General features: G+C 38.2%; 2 protein-coding genes across 8 annotated transcripts in view; one reads left to right on the forward strand and one right to left on the reverse strand.

Annotated features, from left to right (window-relative positions):
• Window positions 1-8,194, reverse strand: part of Ranbp16 (Ran-binding protein 16) — a 170,089-nt gene extending 161,895 nt beyond the window's left edge. For 3 of the 4 annotated variants that reach the window (XM_070093003.1, XM_070093000.1, XM_070093001.1), the window contains exon 1: window positions 7,629-7,900. In XM_070093003.1, coding sequence (XP_069949104.1) covers window positions 7,629-7,658 — 30 coding nt within the window. In that variant the 5' untranslated portion in view covers window positions 7,659-7,900. Of the gene's footprint in view, window positions 1-7,628; window positions 7,901-8,074 lie in introns of those variants that run through there. The other variant, XM_070093002.1, reaches the window with a different exon arrangement.
• A 9,912-nt stretch (window positions 8,195-18,106) lies between these two features.
• Window positions 18,107-22,963, forward strand: part of LOC128695826 (phospholipase DDHD1-like) — a 67,246-nt gene continuing 62,389 nt past the window's right edge. For 3 of the 4 annotated variants that reach the window (XR_011393044.1, XR_011393045.1, XM_070093014.1), the window contains exons 1-5: window positions 18,107-19,625; window positions 19,721-19,876; window positions 20,688-20,816; window positions 22,347-22,485; window positions 22,690-22,912. Coding sequence is in view for 2 of the 4 variants with exons in the window: in XM_070093014.1 (XP_069949115.1) it covers window positions 18,167-19,625; window positions 19,721-19,876; window positions 20,688-20,816; window positions 22,347-22,485; window positions 22,690-22,912 (2,106 nt within the window). In the remaining 2 variants the exon portion in view is untranslated. The remainder of the gene's footprint in view (window positions 19,626-19,720; window positions 19,877-20,687; window positions 20,817-22,346; window positions 22,486-22,689; window positions 22,913-22,963) is intronic. The other variant, XM_053786709.2, reaches the window with a different exon arrangement.

The following is a 22,963-nucleotide window of genomic DNA, read 5'->3' on the forward strand; positions in this document are numbered from 1 at the left end:
TATATATATATATATATATATATATATATATATATATATATATATATATATATATATATATATATATATATATATATATATATATATATATATATATATATATATATATATATATATATATATATATATATATATATATATATATATATATATATATATATATATATAATATATATATATATATATATATATATATATATATATATATATATATATATATATATATATATCTATATATATGTGTAAACTATGCTGGTCAATTAGCTAGAACTCATTTAAAATTAAGTCCTTTCTGAAATTTTCACTTATACGTTAAATATATATTTTTTCATTAACGTTAATATAAAAAATTTAATTTTGCACCAAAAGAATCTTAGAAAACTTACTAACCTTATTATAACAAGAGCAATTTATTTTAGCCTAACCCAACTAAATATATTTTTAAATACGTTTACAATAATTTTGTACTAAACAAACACAATCAAATATATTTTTTTCGTTAGGTTCAGAATGATTTTGGCGAAATTATTGCATACAGAAATTTTCACTAGTCCTATATGGCAAGATGAGCGTTGCTATTTAAGCCAAGAATCGCAAGTTCTGCCTATTCCGCACGACATAATATATACATATATATATATAATATATATATATATATATATATATATATATATATATATATATATATATATATATATATATATATATATATATATATATATAGTATATATATAATATATATATATATATAATATATATAATATATAATATATATATAATATATATATATATTAATATATAATAGTATATATATATATATATATATATATATATATATATATATATATATATATATATATATATATATATATATATATATATAATATGTATATATTATATTTTTTTTTTCAACAAGTCGGCCGTCTCCCACCGAGGCAGTGTGACCCAAAAAAGAAAGAAAATCCCAAAAAGAAAATGCTTTCATCATCATTCAACACTTTCACCACACTCACACATTATCACTGCTTTTGCAGAGGTGCTCAGAATACAACAGTTTAGAAGCATATACGTATAAAGATACACAACATACCCCTCCAAACTGCCAATATCCCAAACCCCCTCCTTTAAAGTGCACTCATTGTACTTCCCATTTCCAGGACTCAAGTCTGACTATATGAAAATAACCGGTTTCCCTGAATCCCTTCACTAAATATTACCCTGCTCACACTCCAACAGATCGTCAGGTCCCAAGTATCATTTGTCTTCATTCACTCCTATCTAACACGCTCACGCACGCTTGCTGGAAGTCCAAGCCCCTCGCCCACAAAACCTCCTTTACCCCCTCTCTCCAACCCTTTCGAGGACGACCCCTACCCCTCCTTCCTTCCCCTATAGATTTATATGCTTTCCATGTCATTCTACTTTGATCCATTCTCTCTAAATGACCAAACCACCTCAACAACCCCTCTTCTGCCCTCTGACTAATGCTTTTATTAACTCCACACCTTCTAATTTCCACACTCCAAATTTTCTGCATAATATTTACACCACACATTGCCCTTAGACAGGACATCTCCACTGCCTCCAACAGTCTCCTCGCTCCTGCATTTACCACCCAAGCTTCACATCCATATAAGAGTGTTGGTACCACTATACTTTCATACATTCCCTTCTTTGCCACCATAGATAACGTTTTTTGACTCCACATATACCTCAACGCACCACTCACCTTTTTTCCCTCATCAATTCTATGATTAACCTCATCCTTCATAAATCCATCCGCCGACACGTCAACTCCCAAGTATCTGAAAACATTCACTTCTTCCATACTCCTCCTCCCCAATTTGATATCCAATTTTTCTTTATCTAAATCATTTGATACCCTCATCACCTTACTCTTTTCTATGTTCATTTTCAACTTTCTACCTTTACACACATTCCCAAACTCATCCACTAACCTTTGCAATTTTTCTTTAGAATCTCCCATAAGCACAGTATCAGCAGCAAAAAGTAACTGTGTCAATTCCCATTTTGAATTTCATTCCCCATAATTTAATCCCACCCCTCTCCCGAACACCCTAGCATTTACTTCTTTTACAACCCCATCTATAAATATATTAAACAACCATGGTGACATTACACATCCCTGTCTAAGACCTACTTTTACCAGGAAGTAGTCTCCCTCTCTTCTACACACCCTAACCTGAGCCTCACTATCCTCATAAAAACTCTTAACAGCATTTAGTAACTTACCGCCTATTCCATATACATGTACTTGCAACACACACAAAACATTCCACCCACCTTTTTCTACATCTATTGTATTTGGTCCACTTTAGCTTTCATAGACCTATTTGCTGACATGTCCACTCCCAAATATCTAAAAAAATCCATTTCCTCCATACTGTACTCCCTCCCCCAATCTGATATTTAGAATTCCCTAAAAGAAGTGTAATCAGCATCAAGGAACTTGAATAACTAATACTTTGTATCAACTCCAACATCTTTTAATCCTACTGCTTTAGAATATAGATGAAAGTTATCTCATCTACATATAAATTATAAAACCATACTTAACCCTTTGACTGTCGCAAGCCCCTTTCTGAAACTGTCATTCTATGTTGCAAAATTTTTGGAAAAAAAAAAATTAGTTTTTCTTATGAAATGATAGAGAATTTTTTACCAATGGTAACGACACCAAAAGTATGAAATTTGGTCGAAAACTCACAGAATTACGCTCCCGACATATACGCATCGGCGATTTCGCTGACTGAGCCCTGTTTTTGGCCAATTCCGTTGTTCCAGTTGACCAAACTCACAGCTATTTCTTTAGAACTCAAACTTTTCCATCAGTTGAGTACAAGAAACTACCCATTTACCAATTTGAACTACCCAATAAAATGATCAGAAATTGGCAATTTGGCTAATTTCACGCAAATTAAAAAAGATGCCAATTTCAAAATAAGGTCCAGAATAAACAATGTAGACATTCTTGGCACTAAAATAACATATCCTCTGTTCATTAGTCATGTCTCTATGCCCCTCTTATATTACTATTGCTTTCTATTTTGATTTTTTAATCATACAAAAAATACAAAATTTACTGTTATGCAGACTAATGCATTATTGTGAAAATGGTATAAATAATATCAGTGCACTAGTGAAAGAATATTAGACTCCCCAGTTGACGTGTATTGGACGTGTGGTGCGATTTGCTTACTCCTGAACACTGGTAAAAATTGAATATTTCTGCTACTTTGAGCTCAATTTCAAGGTCGTTTTCATCATGAAACTAATCAAAATTATCTCTATTTCTGTAGTGTGTTTTCCGTTTTATCACGTGAGAGCATGAAAACGAGAATACAATGATAAATACTATACGAAAATACACCTCAAAGTCGGCGTTTTAATCCAAAAAAACGGTCATTTTTTTTTCTCATTATGCACTGCGTGCTGCAGGATTTTTTTTATATGCTGCACACTAACCACACAGACCCATTCTCGCACATGTGGGCCTACCAGCTTTCTCCTGCTTGATTTGAAGCCACTAGAATTTACGCGTATTAATACATCTGAAACAGTGGCGCCTAAGACAAATATATATGACCAAAACAGTCAAAGGGTTAAGAGGTTTACATCCCTCCTAACAGTGAAAGATCTTTGTACTGTATACAGTGAAGTAATTTTTCTAGAATTTTTAGGATTCATATCAACCCAGTCACTGACTTTTTATGTCGATCTTCGTTATTAACACCAGGGTTGCTTACATAGATTTATTATCCCTCAGATAAGATTCATGCAGTAAATTTGATACAAGGGAACAGGTTTGTGCAGTACGTGTGCACAGTATAAAAAAATTCTGCCCCATGCAGTGCATGATGAGAAGAGAAAAATTCTGACCATGTGTTGGTTTAAAGCAGCAACTTTAAGGTGTTTTCTAGGATGGTTTTTATGTTTTACTGGCTGTTTCTGGGTATCACTTGATAGAATGGAAGATATAGTAATGAATTGTAGATGACTTTAGTTGGTTTCAGGACCAGAAGTAGATTGAAATTGGGCTCAAAGTAACGGAAATATTTGACTTTTGATGAATTTCCGGAGGACAAATAAAGACTCGCCCACACCCCTCTAGTCTGTTTAAGGGGTTTTTACTAGGTCTGATTCAATTATTGAGATACCATAAACCATGACCAATCATTCCTAGTTATATTTTATTATCCAAGAAATAGTGTAAATCAATTTTTTTTTGTGAGATGATGAATTCAAAATGGAGGACAGGTGCAATATGGAAGAGATTTGGGATGTGATTAATAAACAGAAAATGCTACTTTAGTGCACTGAATGTTTACGGTGTTTTATTGTGAACTCTGCTACTAAACTGTTTATTTTTTATTTTGTGTAAAACTGGCCAAATTTCCGACCTCTGTGCATTTTACTGTGCAAGACAATACCAACGACATGAAAGTTCAGACACGTGTACAACATCTGGGTATCTTTACTGTAGACATTTTGCCATCCAGTGGCTTTATTAATATAGATTCTAGGCTGCTACAACTACAACTAACCTATCCCTTTGGGAAATCCCGCCTACCAGTGACTATGCCTTCGTCTCCTACCCATTCCTATTTACCTGATGCCTATGTAAGCACCAGCCTCCTTGTCTATGCTCCAGAATCTCCACAACTACAGTGTTCTTCACATCAACTCCAAGGCTGATTACTTCGTCTTTTGTAAATAGTTCTATTGTCTTCAAGTTATGTCCTAGAATCTGTAATGATGAAGCCACTAGATGGCAAAACATCTCCAATGAAGATACCCAGATGTTGCACATGTGCAGTTTACTGTGTAGTTCTGATAGCTGCATGAGCAGTTTCTTGTGTTAAATCGACAGACTGAAAGGCACACTCGTATAAGAGCTACGAATTTGGTCAAATTGAACAATGGAATTATCTTAAAATAGGAAGCAAGGTGGGTGAAATAGCTGATGTGTAAATTGGGTCTAGACTGCTAACTTTATGCCTGCATAATTCTAAGTTTTCCCTCATTTTTTTTATTTTTAGAGTAATCACCTCCAGAAAAATATTCTCTACTATTTCAGAAAAGTAAAAATCATGCTATAAAATAAATCCTAGAATTAATAAAAAAAAAAAAATGCCCCTCACCAGAATCAAGGAACCTCCATTGCGGGGGTAGTACTATAATAAAGAGATATAGATTATTATTATTACAATCAAGGGGGAAGCGCTAAACCCAGAGGATTATACAGCGCCTGGGGGGGGATGTGGAAGGCATTCAGGCTTAATTTGGGGAACTGGAGCACAGATCCAATTCCCTAAATCAAGAGCCCCTCACCAACATCAAGGAACCTTCCTTGAGGGGAAAGAGATATAGAAAAAATATGAAAATTACATATGGTCATACAGTATATACATACTGTATTGCACAGAACAAAAGGCTCCTGTTTAACTATCATCTGAATTACAAACATCCACACTTACAATGGGGTCACCTGGATCCAATTAAATTTCTTATGAACAACAATCTAAATATACGAACACTGCAAACATTCAGTGTGAAATAATTTTCCAAACATAATTTTTTCTCCATTAATTTTTTTTTTTACCAAATGCATTCATATTTTATGTTTATGCATAAGACTCAAATTTGTTTGATTGAGACAAATCAGCAGTTGGTGACCAACTGCTGATTTGGCTCCATCAAAGCCGAACTTTATATACCAAACATTGTACATTCACATTTTGTGAAAATTTGTTTTAGTGGATGCACCAAACACTACTGTACTATGATTCAATTTGTCAGTCTTCATATACCCTTAAACATGTAAGACTTCCTTGTTTATCGGTTACATACTTATAGTTATGAATATTCAGTTTTTAATGCTCTACAATCCTGAAATTTTTAAACTAACACAGTACAGGGATGTCATAGATATCACCAGCTTTCCCCACATCAGAATAAATGATTAAATATCATCACAGTATGTACCATTTCCAATTGTATCTGTAACTTATAAGAAATATAAATTATACAAGAATGAAGATAGATGACATGTGATTTAGTTCGTTAGATTTTACAAGCAACATTTACACATCTATGCAATTTTTAAATTATTCATTTAAAATGTATGTCTTATATGCAGTGTCATTACTTTTACATACTGTACGATGTGCCTATATAACGACCTAAAGGAAAACGAATTCATAAAAGTTGCCAACACCAAAAGTTAATTAACAAATTTTGAGGACATTAGAGGGTTTTACTTGTAACATTAACCTGGAGGATTAGTAACCCAGGGTAACCTAAGAAATCAATCTGTGTGGCTTATTTCCTCTGGAATCTTTTGATACTCTTTCCCAGGATGTGACCTACAACAATCAGCTAACATACAGGTACCTACTGACTGTAAGTGAAAATAGCAACAGGTGTAAGGAAACATGTCCAAAGTTTCCACTCATTCAAGGTTAGACAAATATATTACCGGGAGACCTATTTCTGGGACAAATATATGATCCCACTACTGGGTAAAGAAAAACCTACACCACATACAAATACTGTAAATGAGAACTTGTATAATTAAACCAAATGCAAAACAGATAAGTGTTCTAGTTAGCAGAAGCCTGAAGCCAAGGCTACAGTGTTTGCAATGATTCTAAATGACTGCTTGGCTTTATATCAGAAAGAATAAGGAACAAAAAAGCCAATATTTTAGACTATCATAATAAACCTCTATCAGAAACTGAGAAGTCCTTGTATAAACTACAAGGTGCTGTTCTGGCCTTATTCAGGAGTGGACATAAATGTGCTGGAAAACACAGAGAAGAATAACAAAGTTAATCACCTGTATAAAAAAAATGTTATAAAATTTAATTACTAGAACTGAATCTTATTATGGAAATTAATGAACAAGACAGCACATGCTGTAAGTAAACAAACAGAAGATAAAAATAGAGATAAATAGGCTGAAAATAAAAGAATTAGAAACAGTCAAAATGAATTAATTTATTTAGAAATGAAACAGAAAAGCATTGGTTTACAATTGGACAAACTGGAAGCTTAATATATATGAGTAGGAATAGTGTGATTGTGATTTCTTACATGGGCCAATAGGCTTACTGAAGTATTTCTTTGTTATTATGGTCTAATAATACTATGACCCAGTAATCCATGTAACCTGTCATTTATTTGTATTCCATGTAACCTGTCATTTATTTGTATTCCATGTAACTTGTCATTTATTTGTATTCCATGTAACCTGTCATTTATTTGTATTCCATGTAACCTGTCATTTTACTTAGCCCATATTCACCCTTACTTCATTTCTACCTCTTTTCAACTAAAATGCTAACATCAATATTTCAGTCTCCTACCCAAACTGCACAAGGAGTGGAAACAAGACAAATGAACTACTCCAGAAAATACACACGAGGTTGGGTGTGCCAAAAGTGCCAATGGAAGCATCAACATACACAAGTTGCAGCTTGCAGCAACACAAAACAAAACAGTCTTCCTACTCTCAGACTCTTATTTCTTCACCTTACCGGCCCTCAATATACCCCAGGACCCTCACTGTAGACTACAGCGTAATTATTATGGCATGTAGGCATTACCATAGTAAATCCGGAGGCAGCAAATTGCATAGATCATTAAGATGGTCTCCTGAGGAGGGCAGCTCCGGTCAGACAAGTGATCAAAATGTGGGCACCACTGGACTATGGCACTTTGTCCCTTGCTCTGATTACCCTTAATACATAGACTACCCCTTGTCAGAGCCGTCTCTCGGTGCCACTTTCTATTCTGGCGCCAATGCTGCCAGTTATGGCACCAAACAACAGGCTGTCACGGCAAGTGCAGACACACCAAGTTGAACATCTATGACGACACGGGTTACCCTTCTTCGTCTTCAGATTTAACTGCCTTTTCATTCATCGATTTTTGCAAAATCAAAAAAACAAGCTCGCTGACGGTGAGGCTTTCGGGCTGTGGGTGAAATACAAGGTTATTCATTCATAAAATGAAGTGTGTGAGATAAAAATAAGATTGTTTTGATGCGTACCTGGTCCTCCGCCATGGTGGTGCTGCCATCTGTCGGGAGCGGGGGTGAGGGCCGGCCTCCTCCACCCTCCACACGCACATAACACGCACACGCACGCACACACACATGCACACAACACACATATACACAATATTATGCACGAAACGCACGCAAATTCACACTAGCTGGTGAGCACACTTATAGGTGTTTGAGTACACAAGTACACCCCCATGCGTACATGTCTATGTTAAAAATAGAAAACTTATTTTCATGTTAATTTACCTGTTAATATTCAATGTCCTTAAATACCTAAATTGTATTTACGACATCATCTCAACTATTATAGTTTCAACTTTATAACTTTAATTACATTGTTTTAAACACTAAGTCTGACAGAAATGTTGCACATATAACTATTGCTTTTTCCGAAAAGGTAACAAACAATTCAATTGTTAACACAACCTTGTTAAAAATAATGTACTTTTTGGAAAATAAAATAGCATCTCCTTATTCTCAACTTAAACCCAGTGAATCAGCAACCCTGGATCACCCAATAATGCAGCCTATCATTATGGCTTATTTTCATAATTTTTAAGATCCTTCCCCAGGATGCGACCAACAACAGTCGATTAAGGCCCGGGTATGATAATATTAATAAAAATAATAATAATAATAATAATAATAATAATAATAATAATAATAATAATAATAATAATAATAATAATAATAATCTATTTCTACAAGTATATATACAAGCCTATCTGACATCAATGACATACTACTATTTAGAAAGCCCCTTGTTATGCAGAGCATATCCCGCAAATTAGGTCAATTTTGTCCCAGGATGCGACCCACACCAGTCGACTAACACCCAGGTACCTATTTTACTGATAGGTGAATATGGACAGCATATGTCTTTTGGAAACACATCCTAATGTTTCCACCCGTACCAAGGATCGACCCCCTGGACCTCAGTGTGTGAGCTGAATGCGCTACCAATCGAGTACGGGACCTGGACCTGGAGTTTTACCTGGAGAGAGTTCCGGGGGTCAACGCCCCCGCGGCCCGGTCTGTGACCAGGCCTCCTGGTGGATCAGAGCCTGATCAACCAAGCTGTTGCTGCTGGCTGCACGCAAACCAACGTACGAGCCACAGCCCGGCTGGTCAGGAACCGACTTTAGGTGCTTGTCCAGTGCCTGGAGTTTACCTGGAGAGAGTTCCGGGGGTCAACGCCCCCGCGGCCCGGTCTGAGACCAGGCCTCCTGGTGGATCAGAGCCTGATCAACCAGGCTGTTGCTGCTGGCTGCACGCAAACCAACATACGAGCCACAGCCCGGCTGATCCGGAACTGACTTTAGGTGCTTGTCCAGTGCCAGCTTGAAGACTGCCAGGGGTCTGTTGGTAATTCCCCTTATGTGTGCTGGGAGGCAGTTGAACAGTCTCGGGCCCCTGACACTTATTGTATGGTCTCTTAACGTGCTAGTGACACCCCTGCTTTTCATTGGGAGGATGGTGCATCGTCTGCCAAGTCTTTTGCTTTCGTAGTGAGTGATTTTCGTGTGCAAGTTCGGTACTAGTCCCTCTAGGATTTTCCAGGTGTATATAATCATGTATCTCTCCCTCCTGCGTTCCAGGGAATACAGGTTTAGGAACCTCAAGCGCTCCCAATAATTGAGGTGTTTTATCTCCGTTATGCGCGCCGTGAAAGTTCTCTGTACATTTTCTAGGTCGGCAATTTCACCTGCCTTGAAAGGTGCTGTTAGTGTGCAGCAATATTCCAGCCTAGATAGAACAAGTGACCTGAAGAGTGTCATCATGGGCTTGGCCTCCCTAGTTTTGAAGGTTCTCATTATCCATCCTGTCATTTTTCTAGCAGATGCGATTGATACAATGTTATGGTCCTTGAAGGTGAGAGCCAGCTTGAAGACTTTAACTGACTCTTTTTTGAGTTATCTTAGATAATATAACACATTTGTTACTATGCATGATAACTGTACGCATGTATACCTGCACCTAAATGAACTTAATTGCTGTTGGAAAATCCCCGAGGAACTAGTCCTAAATCTGCAGACGGAAATCACTCCCTGCGAAAGCAAAAGACTCTGCAGGTGGTGCAGCATCATCCCAAAGAAAATCGTGGGTGCCATGAATACACTAAGAGACGACACAGTAAATATCAGGGGCCCAAGACTGTTCAGCTACCTCCCAGCATACATCAGGGAGATTACCAATGGAACCCCAATGGAAATAAGTCACTCTGTCTGACTTTTTTTGGGTTATCCCAGGTTCTCTACACATATGTTGCTATGTATAATAATCTATGTAACTGTATTTGTGTATACCTGAATAAACTTACTTACTTACTTACCCCTGGCTGTCTTCAAGAGGGATCTGGTCAGATACCGAAAGTCAGTATTTGACCAGCCGGGCTGTGGTTCGTACGTCGGTTAACGTGCGGCCGGCAGTAACAGCCTTGTTGATCAGGCCCTGATCCACCGCGAGGCCTGGTTATGGACAAGGCCGCAGGAGCGTTTGACTCCCGGAACACTCTCCAAGTAACAGAGGCAATAGGTATACCTGGAGAGGGTTTCAGGAGCCAACGTCCCCGCTGCCCGGTCTATGACCAGGCCTCGCGGTGGATCAGAGTCTGATCAACCAGGCTGTTACTGCTGGCCGCATGCAAACCGACGTACGAACCACAGCCTGGCTTGTCAGGTATCGACTTTAGGTGTCTGACCAGATCCCTCTTGAAGACAGCCAGGGGTCTATTGGTAATTCCCCTGATGTATGCTGGGAGTTAAACAGTCTTGGGCCCCTGACGTTTAATGTGTTGTCTCTTAGTGTATTCATGGCACCCATGATTTTCTTTGGGATGATGTTGCACCGCCTGCAGAGTTTTTTGCTTTCGCGGGGAGTGATTTCCATGTGCAGATTTAGGACTAGTAATCCCCATTATATACACTGGGAGGCAGGTGAACAATCCTGGCCATTGCTTGTATAAAGAAACTTGTCCATACATCTCACCTCGTATTGGGAATAAGTTTATTTAAGTACAGGTACAAGTATCACACCTTACTAGTAACATATGTGTAAATTACCTAGGATAACCCGAAAGGGTCACACAAAGTGACTTATTTTCATTTTGGATCGACCCCACGTTCTCTCAGATGCGAGCCTAGCGAGCTAATAATAATAATAATAATAATAATAATAATAATAATAATAATAATAATAATAATAATAATAATAATAATAATAATAATAATGTGAATATTTTCTATAGCTACAAAATACAATTATCTGGACAGCAAATGCTACTTAACGTTGGACATTTTGCATTGTAAATTGTCCCTGAAATTCCGGGGATCAACGCCCCCGCGGCCCGGTCCATGACCAGGCCTCCCGATGGATCAGGGCCTGATCAATTAGGCTGTTACTGCTGGCCGCACGCAGTCCAACGTACGAGCCACAGCCCGGCTGATCCGGCACTGACTTTAGGTATCTGTCCAACTCTCTCTTGAAGGCAGCCAGGGGTTTATTGGCAATTCCCCTAATGCTTGATGGGAGGCTGTTGAACAGTCTTGGGCCCCGGACACTTATGGTATTTTCCCTTAGTGTACCAATGGCGCCCCTACTTTTTATTGGGGGCATTTTGCATTGCCTGCCCAGTCTTTTACTTTCGTAGGGAGTGATTTCTGTGTGCAGATTTGGGACCATTCCTTCCAAGATTTTCCAAGTGTAGATTATGATATATCTCCCTCCTGCGTTCCAACGAGTACAAGTCAAGTGCTTCCAAGCGTTCCCAGTAGTTAAGGTGCTTGACAGAACTTATACGTGCAGTAAAGGATCTCTGTACATTCTCTAGATCTGCGATTTCACCTGCTTTGAATGGAGATGTTAATGTACAGCAGTATTCCAGCCTAGAGAGAACAAGTGATTTGAAAAGGATCATCATTGGCTTGGCATCTCTCGTTTTGAACGTTCTCATTATCCATCCTATCATTTTCTTTGCACGTGCGATCGTGGCACTGTTGTGATCCTTGAAAGTGAGATCCTCAGACATTACTACTCCCATGTCCCTTACTCGCACTCCAACAGCACATCATCATAAAAACCACTTGCCTCCACTCCTATCTAACACACTCACACATGCTTGCTGGATGTCTAAGCCTCTTGCACAAAACCTCCTTTACCCCCTCTATCCTGCCTCCCCTCCACTGCAATTTTATATGCCCTCCAAGTCATCCTATTTTTCTCCAGCTTCTCTAAATGTCTAAACCACCTCAGCAACCTCTCTTCACCCCTCTGGATAATACTTTTAGAAACTTCGCACCTCCCCCTGATCTCCCAGCTACGAATTTTGTGCATAATATTCACACCACACATTGCCCTCAGACAAGTCATCTCCATTGTCTCCAGCCTCCTCCTGCTGCAACATTCACAACCCATGCTTCACATCCATATCTGGAGTTTACCTGGAGAGAGTTCCGGGGGTCAACGCCCCCGCGGCCCGGTCTGTGACCAGGCCGCCTGGTGGATCAGAGCCTGATCAACCAGGCTGTTACTGCTGGCTGCAAGCAAACCAACGTACGAGCCACAGCCCGGCTGATCAGGAACCGACTTTAGGTGCTTGTCCAGTGCCAGCTTGAAGACTGCCAGGGGTCATATGGGAGCATTGATACCACAATACTCTCATGCATTCCCCTTTTTGCTTCCATTGATACTGTATGACCCTTGTAGGTTTAGAGCTTCATTTTTATTACAATAATAATGCTTCCATTGATACCGTTATTTGTCTCCACAGATTCCTCAAAGCACCATTCACCTTTCATCAGTTCTGTGGTTCACCTTGTCTTTCATAGACCCATGATTATTATTATTATTATTATTATTATTATTATTATTATTATTATTATTATTATTATTATTATCCAATATTTTCTTCCGTTTCTCGGTGGAATTAGGGGTAATTTATAGTTTATTCTGTATAATAATAAGTGTGTTTTGCGATAGATATTGTTTTTTGAGCCCATTTTTTTTATTTGAGTGGAGTTATTCGGTTTTAGGCTTGAGGGATAGACCGCTTCCTACCAAGGCTGAGGGACTGATCACTTTAAAACTACTTCTACTATCTCCAGTGTTATTTTCGCCTATATTCAACTAGTGGCAAAAGCTCTCCCTTCACACGGTGAGGGGTCCGGGTTCGATTCCCGGCGAAGGGGAGGAAACATCGGACTTGTTTCCTTACACCGGTTGTCTATGTTCACCCATCAGTAAAAGTAAGTAAGTTTATTCAGGTATACACAAATACAGTTACAAAGATTATCATACATAGCAGCATATGTGTAGGAACCTAGGATAACCCAAAAAAGTCAGACAGAGTGACTTATTTCCATTGGGGTCCTGGGTGTTAGTCAACTGGTGTGGGTCCCAGCTTGGGATAAAATTGACCTAAATTTCCCGAAATGCTCTGCAAAACAGGGAGCTTTCTATATAGTAGTATGTCATTGATGTCAGCTAGGACTGTGCACCTTGTGCACGTATTAAATAAAGATATTATTATTATTATTATTATTATTATTATTATTATTATTATTATTATTATTATTATTATTATTATTATTATTATTATTATTATTAAGAAGCCTGCTGCTCAGGCGAAAATTTTCGACAGTTGAGATTTCCAAGAGCTGCACATGTGTTTTATTCATCAACTCGTCCGTATTGAATACTATTAATAATGTAACCTTAAATGAGCAAAAATAAATTGAATGTTCGTACTGTACAATTTTTTTTTGTATTGTAATTAATGAAGGAGTCGGAGGGCCTAAACTGATAATAATAATAATAATAATAATAATAATAATAATAATAATAATAATAATAATAATAATAATAATAATAATAATAATAATAATAATAATAATAATATTATTATTATTATTATTATTATTATTATTATAAAATACATTGCCCTGACAGTGGTAACATGTATTTTTCGCCACTGAAGGGAGGGAGGGTCCTAGGTGCTGGTAAGGGGTCTTGATTGAGGGAATTAGAATTGTATTTCACTTCCTTGGATCAAACCGATTAACTCCCACTCCTCCACGCGCTGTATAACCCAACGAGTTTAGCGCTTCTCTTAAATATAATAAAATAATGTGCTCTGCGCGCCTCCTACATTTTAGCCGGTAGCATGACCCCTGTGTGTGTGCCACGGTGATGGGTCAGAAAATATGTATCAGTACGGTCAGTACTGTGTTATTGAAGGGAGCTGTCATGCCATGAGTGCTCTATCAACAATAATTCAGGAGACTCGCGACTCATAGCAGATGGTGGTTGGGGAGATTTAAGTAAATGCTGTTGAGTACATATTTAGGTCTGTGTTTACTTAGGACAAACAAGAGGATTAGGTGTAGAGCTGGTTAGGACTGTAGAAAGAGTATAAGAGGTTGTGAGGGTTAAGAAGGCGTCAGGTAGTCTTTTCCAGCTATGTCGTCCAATCTAGTATACTGTATCAACTTGTTTGTCGTTGAGCGTCTTCCGAAGGACGTTCACCCTGTTGTGGAGGGACTCATTTTTTGTGGCGAAGTCCTGCCACCTCACGTTGAACACCCAACATAATGCCTTGTTCTGGCCTCACTGCACTGGTTGTCATGGAGATAGTTAGCAGCAGCATGTATGTGCTAAGGGGCTTGATAAAGCGTGTATAGCTGGGTGGAAGGGTTATTGCCTTTGATTTTGTATAGGCCTCTGAGAGCAGTGCCTACACTCGCTTGCTTGGTGTTGTTAAGTGTATGTATCCGCAGGACGGAGTTGAGGGTGACACCAAGTAAGGTGATGGTGGTGGAGTATGAAATGGGTGTTTGTGTGGTTGCGATGCCAAGTTCAACCGGAGGAGAAGTATCTCCTGCCTCAATTCACCTGATTGCAGTATGTAAGCCACATCTCCATGCATATGCTGTACACTTCGCAAGATTGACGGACTGAACACATCGATCCCAGGCTGAGGGAGATTACCTTAAACTCCTCTACATATTCTACTGTTCTTTTCTGTATTGGACTGAAAAAGCCACTGGCTGGCGAAACGTTTCCACAGTAAAGATCCCCAAATATTACACGTGTCTCATTCTTCAAGGGGGTGACGGTTAAGGTGTGTGTGTGTGTGTGTGTGTGTGTGTGTGTGTGTGTGTTGGGGCGAGCATTTGTGGTGTCTATGATGGAGCCGTGAGAAGTGGAGAGCTTAACAGCCATGCTGCGGGGATAGAAGGGCAGGGTGAGAAGCTCCTGGAAATGGTATGGTGATACCGAGGCTCTATCTGGACGATGCAATCTGAGGAGGGGTGTTTGGTGATGAAATCAGAGGGTCGTGGGCGTTTTGGGTGGGGTGAGCCAGGGAAGGTGTTCCTGGAATTAAGTAGCTGTACCAGGCGCTTGTGTTCCCGTATTTGGCGTTCTATGGTAGTCCAAGCTGAGTGTGTACTGACCAACCTGGAGGCGGAACATATGTGAGTGATGGTGAAGGAGGAGGTGTGGGTGTTGTCAGAGAAGCACCAAACCCGTAGGGTCATTCAGCGCCTGTGGATTATGAGGCTATCAGGTTCGATTCAAGGAAGGGGAGGATAGGTTCAATTCTTTGGCATCGAGAGCCTCTCATTTGCATCAAATCACCCCAGTGGAAATAAATCACTTTGACTTTTTGGGGGGTTATCCTAGGTAATTTACACTATGTATGATAAGTGAACTTATGTGTACCTGTGCCTAAATAAACTTACAGCTCCTTAAGGGGGGTTGTCGGACTTAGAAGAGGCCAAGGTAGAGGTGGAGTAATCTTACTGTAGCCAGTTGGCCCAGTGCTAACGCGTCAGTCTGGAGTTTTACGACTCACTAACCGCGAGTTCAATCCCCACCCGTACTGTGATCAGAAATTGACGATGTTTAGAAAGTTATTTGAAGCGAGGAATATACACTGTATTGAGGTTTGTGGTGTAGTTGGTGTTGTATAGCTTGGCGATTTTCTTGTCTAATTGCACAATAACAATGATAATAAAAGCAACAATAATTTTAATTTATCGTAATTATGCACAGCATTTCGGGCAAAAAATTCCGATTTCGGGTAATACCTAATAGCTATTATCTACGCAAATAATGAAGCTACATTTTTCTCTGAGCCACAATTAACGGACGAAGGATCGAGCCTCTATCACTTCTTGAGTCGAATGGTCTGTAAAGGTTTAGTGCTTCATAAAATAATAATACACTTATGAAATGTCATATTAGATCAGGATAGCTGCACGTTACTGTGTATCTGTTTCAAAATGTTCATAAAAATGGGCCAAATGGATCTATCCTTTCTAGAATCTGCGGAAATAACTATATAAAGTGACTGAGACATTAGACAAGCTTATTAGCGGTAGTAATGACACTGACAATGGCAAATATAATTCCATAAAAAGCAGTAAAGTAAGCAACTGACATAAGATTAACTGACTGTATATACTACTTTATAGAAGACACCTTGTTATGCTGAGCATTTATCACAGGTAGTTTGTAAGCAATAGTTAATCTGCTAGAAATGCTTTTCATAGCAAGGAGCTTTCATCAAAACAGAAATCGCTGTAATCTCAGAACTGTATCAATAAATATTGTGTTGTACACTATTGCTAGGTGCACGAAAGCATTTATAGTACTAGGGGGAGAGAGCACAACTTTGTAGTACCCACAGTCAGTGGCCAGGCTTCAAACACCTTTTATTGTACAGCAATAAAGGATGGAACAGACTGCCTGCACATGTCAGAGCCAGTCATAGCATCAACCAGTTCAAGAAGACTGCCAAAAGGTGTCTGATGAATGTAGCTACAGAAAGGGAGGGGAATGATTTTTTTATTTTTTAGCTAACACACGTGTAATTTTACCTTACTCCTAGTAATGACCCTCATATTGTAGATAGTCTTAATGACCCTCGTGTAGTAGATAGTCTTTTTAGTGTGATAATAAGATGTTATCTCCATTATATAATAAGAAAATATTATAACCTTTATATTATAATAAGGTAAAAGGACCCCAATGGAAATAAGTCACTCTGACTTTTTTGGGTTATCCTAGGTTCTCTACATATATGCTGCTATGTATGATAATCTATGTAACTGTATTTGTGTATACCTGAATAAACTTACACAACCCGGTTGCATTCATTTTTATATTAAAAATGTATTAATAATCATAACTTGAAGAAATATACATATATTTTCTTACAGTTGGCAGAATTATTACACCGACTTTTCTTCAGGATAATTGTGATGTACTTAGACTAGAGGTTTCTTTATTATACCACACATGGAAGTAACAAAAAAATCTTATTCGTGAAAGGATCTTTAATATAATTATTTACAACATTTGTGACACTTAAAAGGATAATGAGTATAAATTCTATTAATTATTTCCTTCAATATGTAATTTTTTAGTAGACTTCTATATATAATTATAACTGAGATTAACTTATTGTAACACATTGTTTCACTGATGTATATTACATGTGTCACTGGATGTATATTGAAATAGTGTTGATGGCATAAGACCAGTTATTATATTCATATTATTGAAAAAAAGTTACATTAAATCCATGATTTAAGTAATGCTCATTTACGAATCATTATTATTTTCATCCGTGTTATAATAACATGTTAATATATTTAGTAGTACTGCAAAATGCTAATAGCACGGTTTATTGCAGCTAAATAATTTTTTCCCAGGAGAAAACAAGTCAATAGCAGACGATAGACCTGAATGAATTATTATTATAAAATAAATATATGTAAAACTATGTAAGTTTAAATTAGACTTAAATTGAGATAATTTACGATAAAATGAGTGCGTATACTTTGAGTAAAATGCTAACTGTATCTGTACAATTCATATATTTATGTTAAAACCTATTATTTATTAATGCAATAATGAAAGTGCACTATAAAATTAATGTGTTGAGTGTTGTTACGTTTTCTTCCATTTAATAAAAGAGAATGTCAAGAGCGGTGGTTCATCCTGGGAAAAGAAGATAGCCATTGATCAAAGTTTAGTGGTGAGTGAAGGTGGCGAGTAGTGTGATGGTTGAGCATGGAGCACACCAACGGGGGCGGCCACCACCTCCATTACGCCCACATACTCTCACAACAGTTCAACCAACTCAATCTCTCATCCACAGGCCAACAGTTGGATCCTCAGGAACGAAATTATGGAGAAAGGAGCAGCGGCCATGGCCAAAGTCTGCAAAGCTACTCACCACAGCAGCTACAAGAACCCTTGCAAAATAGGCAGCAACAGCTGCAACAGCAACAGCAGCAACAACAGCAGCAGCAACAACAGCAACAACAGCAGCAGCAGCAGCAGCAGCCACACCAACAACAGCAGCAACAGTTCTTTCATCAACACCAGGAACAGCTAAGCTATGGATCATCAGCTATGGCCCCTAAGACCCAGTCTCTCTTAGGGACAGCCCACATCTCTTCTGCTCATCACCAATACTCCCCCACTAATCTTGGTCGTCTAGGCTTACAGTCCTCACATATAACGCCCGAAATATCACAAACTTCCTCTCCCATGCAATCTATGTTGGGGACTGCTCATCTTGCCTCTTCATCTGTCACTTCCAGACCAAGTGAAGGTAACATAACTGCTGTTGTTTCACAGTCTTCGGTGCAGCCACGACTGGGAGGGGCACAGCTGGCACCCAGCTTACAAGGATCATTGAATCTTCAGGAGCAGCCTTCATCTTTGTCTTTCACGCCTTCGCTGCCCATGCAGGAACGCATGAGCTCATCTCAGCTGGGGTTGAGCTGGAATACTACTGCCGGTCAGTCTTCAGGGTATTCGCTACAAATGCACACAACCTCGCAGCCAATGAACCAAGATGGGAACCTTGGCATGCTGGCAGGAAACCAGTGTGGTTCGCAATTTGTCACTGGACGGATGTCTGCAGGAATTCATATGCAGGAGAGCTTACACTATCAAAGTCAAATGCAACTTAATAGCATGGAATATCCAGTTGCTCAGCAACATTACAGCAGCTACAATCAGGCTCAGGAATTTTCTCAAAACCCAAATAATTTTCAGTTTAATGTCAATTACATTGAGAGCTGTGATCCGAACTTATATGATGACTATTATTATGGAGACTACCAGTACAGCGACAGCTACAGTGGGTCAATGGAGAATCTGGATCAAAGTTATCTAGGAATACCAGCTGGACAAGCAACAACACCTTATGGAGATGAAACGGTGGAGGACCTCGGGCCAGAAGAGGTTCGATGGTTCTATAAAGTGGAAGCAGATAAAAAGTGGACTCCATTTATTGGTTACGATTCTCTTCGTATAGAGTGGAAATTCAGAGACTTGCTCCAAGATACTACATCAGGAGGGTCTGAAAATTCAACATATGGAAGTGTGGCAGGTAGTAGTTTGTCTCCAAAGGAAATTCAGGATGGGAAGTCTCGAGTCACGGAAAGAATTGTTGTTCGTGGAGGACTCTATGAGGTTGATGTGAAACAACGCAAGTGCGAAAGTATTTACTGGCAAGGTGAGCAGTGATTTATATTTGGCACATTATTGTTTATCAAAATGCTTTCTCAGCTGTTACACTTGTTGGTTTAATCATAAAACTGTTGCTTCTAGGTGAGGTTTTTATAATAAGTCGTGGAACGTGGTTTTATGATGGCACCTGGGGACCTGTGGAGGAGCAACTTGCTGACAGGATTGAGCTAGAGCATCTAACACACTTCAGAGGTCACCTTTTGTCTTCTCAGAGGGTGGATGACTCGACTAAAGAAGGTCAGCGACATATATGGCATGTCCAATTTTATGAGAGATAGTCATAATGCTATAGTTTTCTTTTGCAAGTTGTTAGTGCAGATGTTATTCTCAGTCTTGTATTTCAATAAAAAATATTGAAAATTAACCCTAGGGATGGCTGATAACTGCAGCAGTCATTAGCAGTAGATTTTTGAAAAAATACTCAAAATTCTTGTACTATTTCATTTTTCTTTTTTAGATTTCTGTTAAAATGATTTTAATTAATCTACTTAAATGTGCAGTTTATTATAATCTGCATTTAAAAATTAATACTAAGGGTTTTCTAATGAACTTGTTAGTCATTGAGTTTAGCTTAAATATGGGTTATGTAAATTCTCCATTGCTATGGGGGTTGTGCAATGGAGACACTTATATATTGGGTCATTGGTGAAAAAACTTGGGTAAGCAGGCCTTACCTAATGCAGCACACCCAAACCAAACTTAACCTAGAAAAGGAGCAATTTTAGGTTAGGTTAGGTGGGTTGAATTATATTACGTTAAGTTTTGTTACCGGAAATACTTTAATCTAATTTATCGAAAGCTAAAGTCGCAGTTGCACAACTCCCATGTTAAAAAATACATAAAAATACTAGCAGATAAAAACATTTGATCAATTTTTTAATTGTTGTATTTTAATGACTACTGTTTATAATGTATTAAGAATTTTGGTACAGGGTGTAAGTGTGACTGAAAATGAAAAGGGAGGAGAATAAAAAAAATGTGAAAAAAAATAAAGGCATACTCTACCATATTGGATTTTTACATACATTTTTCCTTTATTTCATTGCAGTATTGCACTGCTTGTCACTTCCTGAGGGTGAAGTAGATTGGTTTAGTGCTTCACAGGTTTACCTCACATCAGATGCTACACCTTCACGACTCATGCGCTCCGTCGGCAAGAAGTTAGGCTTCCAGAAGAGTGAGTTTTCTATAGTTAACCTGTGGAAAAATATTGATGACTAATAAGATTAAATAAATTTTTAATCTTTTAATTAATACTTGGTCTTTGCAATAATGTTCTCTATTAATTCTTAAAAAAACCAGCTGTCTCTCACCAAGGTAAGGGGTCCCCCCCCCCCAAAAAAAAAAAAATATTGACTATCATTCATTTACTGTCTTGCCGAAAACATGCAGATATCGCAGTTCAAATGGCCTTTTGAAATGCAGCATCCTCAGTCCTCCTTTTGAGTGAAAGTACGTACTGCACTTCCCACCTCCAGGATTTAAGTCCAGCTGATCATTTTTAAATCATAGAAGGTAATTACATAAAGGGTTCTAAGAAGCAAGATTGCCGATCACTTAGGTACCCATCAGTTGCACAACCGAGGGCAGCATGGGTTTGGAGCAGGTTGCTCCTGCCTCTTTCAGCTACTGGACTTGATGACAAAATGCAGATGTAGTATACACAGGTTTTGTGAAAGCCTTCGCCAAGTGCGATCATGGCATAATAGCACACAAAATGTATGATAAAGAACAACAGGAAAAGTGAGTAGATATATTCAAATAGGTCTAGTCGTGGACCTGGGCACAGGGCGTTGACCCCCGGAACACCCTCCAGGTGTATTCCAGGTACATGTACTTAAACATATTTGATGGATGATTTTTTTTATACTGTACACACTCGCTGAACAAACCCATTCTCTCATGTCTAGGCCAAAATTTACTGCTCATAGCTTATCTGAGTAAGCTGATCTCACAACATAGAACTACAGTAGAGACCCTGGCATGAGTGACAAATTTCAACGTGATGGCCACTGAAAGAGCTAAAGGACCCCAGTGGAAATAAAGCTCCCAATTTTATTGCGCTATCCAAGGTGGATAACTTTTTGGGTTAAAAATCTGAACAAAATCTTCTCTTGCACTTACCTGCTAGTCTTTCTTCGCCACACTTATTCTTTCTACTCTGCTTTTCTTTCAAATTGACTCGAAAGTACAGTACTATTGTTTATAAAGTTTACTTTCATTCACACCATCTTATGCCTTACTCAAATAATTTTTAGTCTAAATTTTTCCATATTTTACATCCTCGGTGGTTCTTCCTGCCCTACCAGATGTAGGCCAAGGCACCCTTAATGTCTTGACTACAGTAATCTAAATGTTACACATCAAGTTAGGTGTTGGGACTTGGGAGTGATGTCGGCATGTTTATTTTCTTTAAAAACTTAAAATGCTAAGTATTTATGTGAAAAAATGAGAAAATTGTATTTAATTTTTTAAAATTTGTTTTTTCATAAATAAAAAGTGCTTTAAAGTTGGCTTTTCTTGGTTTAGATATCTCTGTATCACTTTTTTTGTGCTATCAGTGGTACATTACAAGGCAATGAATAAGTATGAACATTGCTTCCACCCTCACATCTCGTATGCTTCTCTTCCTTCTCTTCTAGCAGTGCTAATAAATTTCCCAAAAATATCTACACAGTAGATTGTAATGTTAGATTTTTACCCCAAGCTGGCTACAAGCTAAACAGAGGCTACAGCATTGATGCTACATCGAGTGATAAGCCGCCTGATATCAACCACATTGTGTTTGTCATCCATGGCATTGGACAGAAGATGGAGCGTGGACGCATCATCAAAAACACGACTGCGTGAGGAAACTTAATCAGATTTCTTTGAGACAGTCCAGTTTATAAATTCAATACATAATTGCGTCTTCTAAGTTGCCTAATGGAGATCATTGTTAAAGAGTATTTTTCCTATTTTTTCTTATATAAATGGCAATGTGAGTACCATTATGTTTTAAGATGTGTTGTCAAATGCTGAATGCTTCTTGATTCTATTTTTCCTTGCAGCCTGAGGGAGAATATTAGTTTTCTCAAGCAAAAGTATTTCCCTAACATCGTCAAAACGAGCAACACAGTGGAATTTTTTCCTGTGGAGTGGCGGTCATCATTGGTCTTAGATGCTGGTATTATTGACTCCATCACACCCCAAAAAATTCTAAACATACGGCAAATGCTGAATGCATCCTTTATGGACATAATGTACTACAACAGCCCATTGTATAGAGAGGAGGTTTGTGAATCTGTTTACTGTGCTGTAGGAATTTTGAATACTGTATATCCT

The sequence above is a fragment of the Cherax quadricarinatus genome, chromosome 41, assembly GCF_038502225.1.
Source record: "Cherax quadricarinatus isolate ZL_2023a chromosome 41, ASM3850222v1, whole genome shotgun sequence".
Taxonomy (NCBI): Eukaryota; Metazoa; Arthropoda; class Malacostraca; order Decapoda; family Parastacidae; genus Cherax; species Cherax quadricarinatus.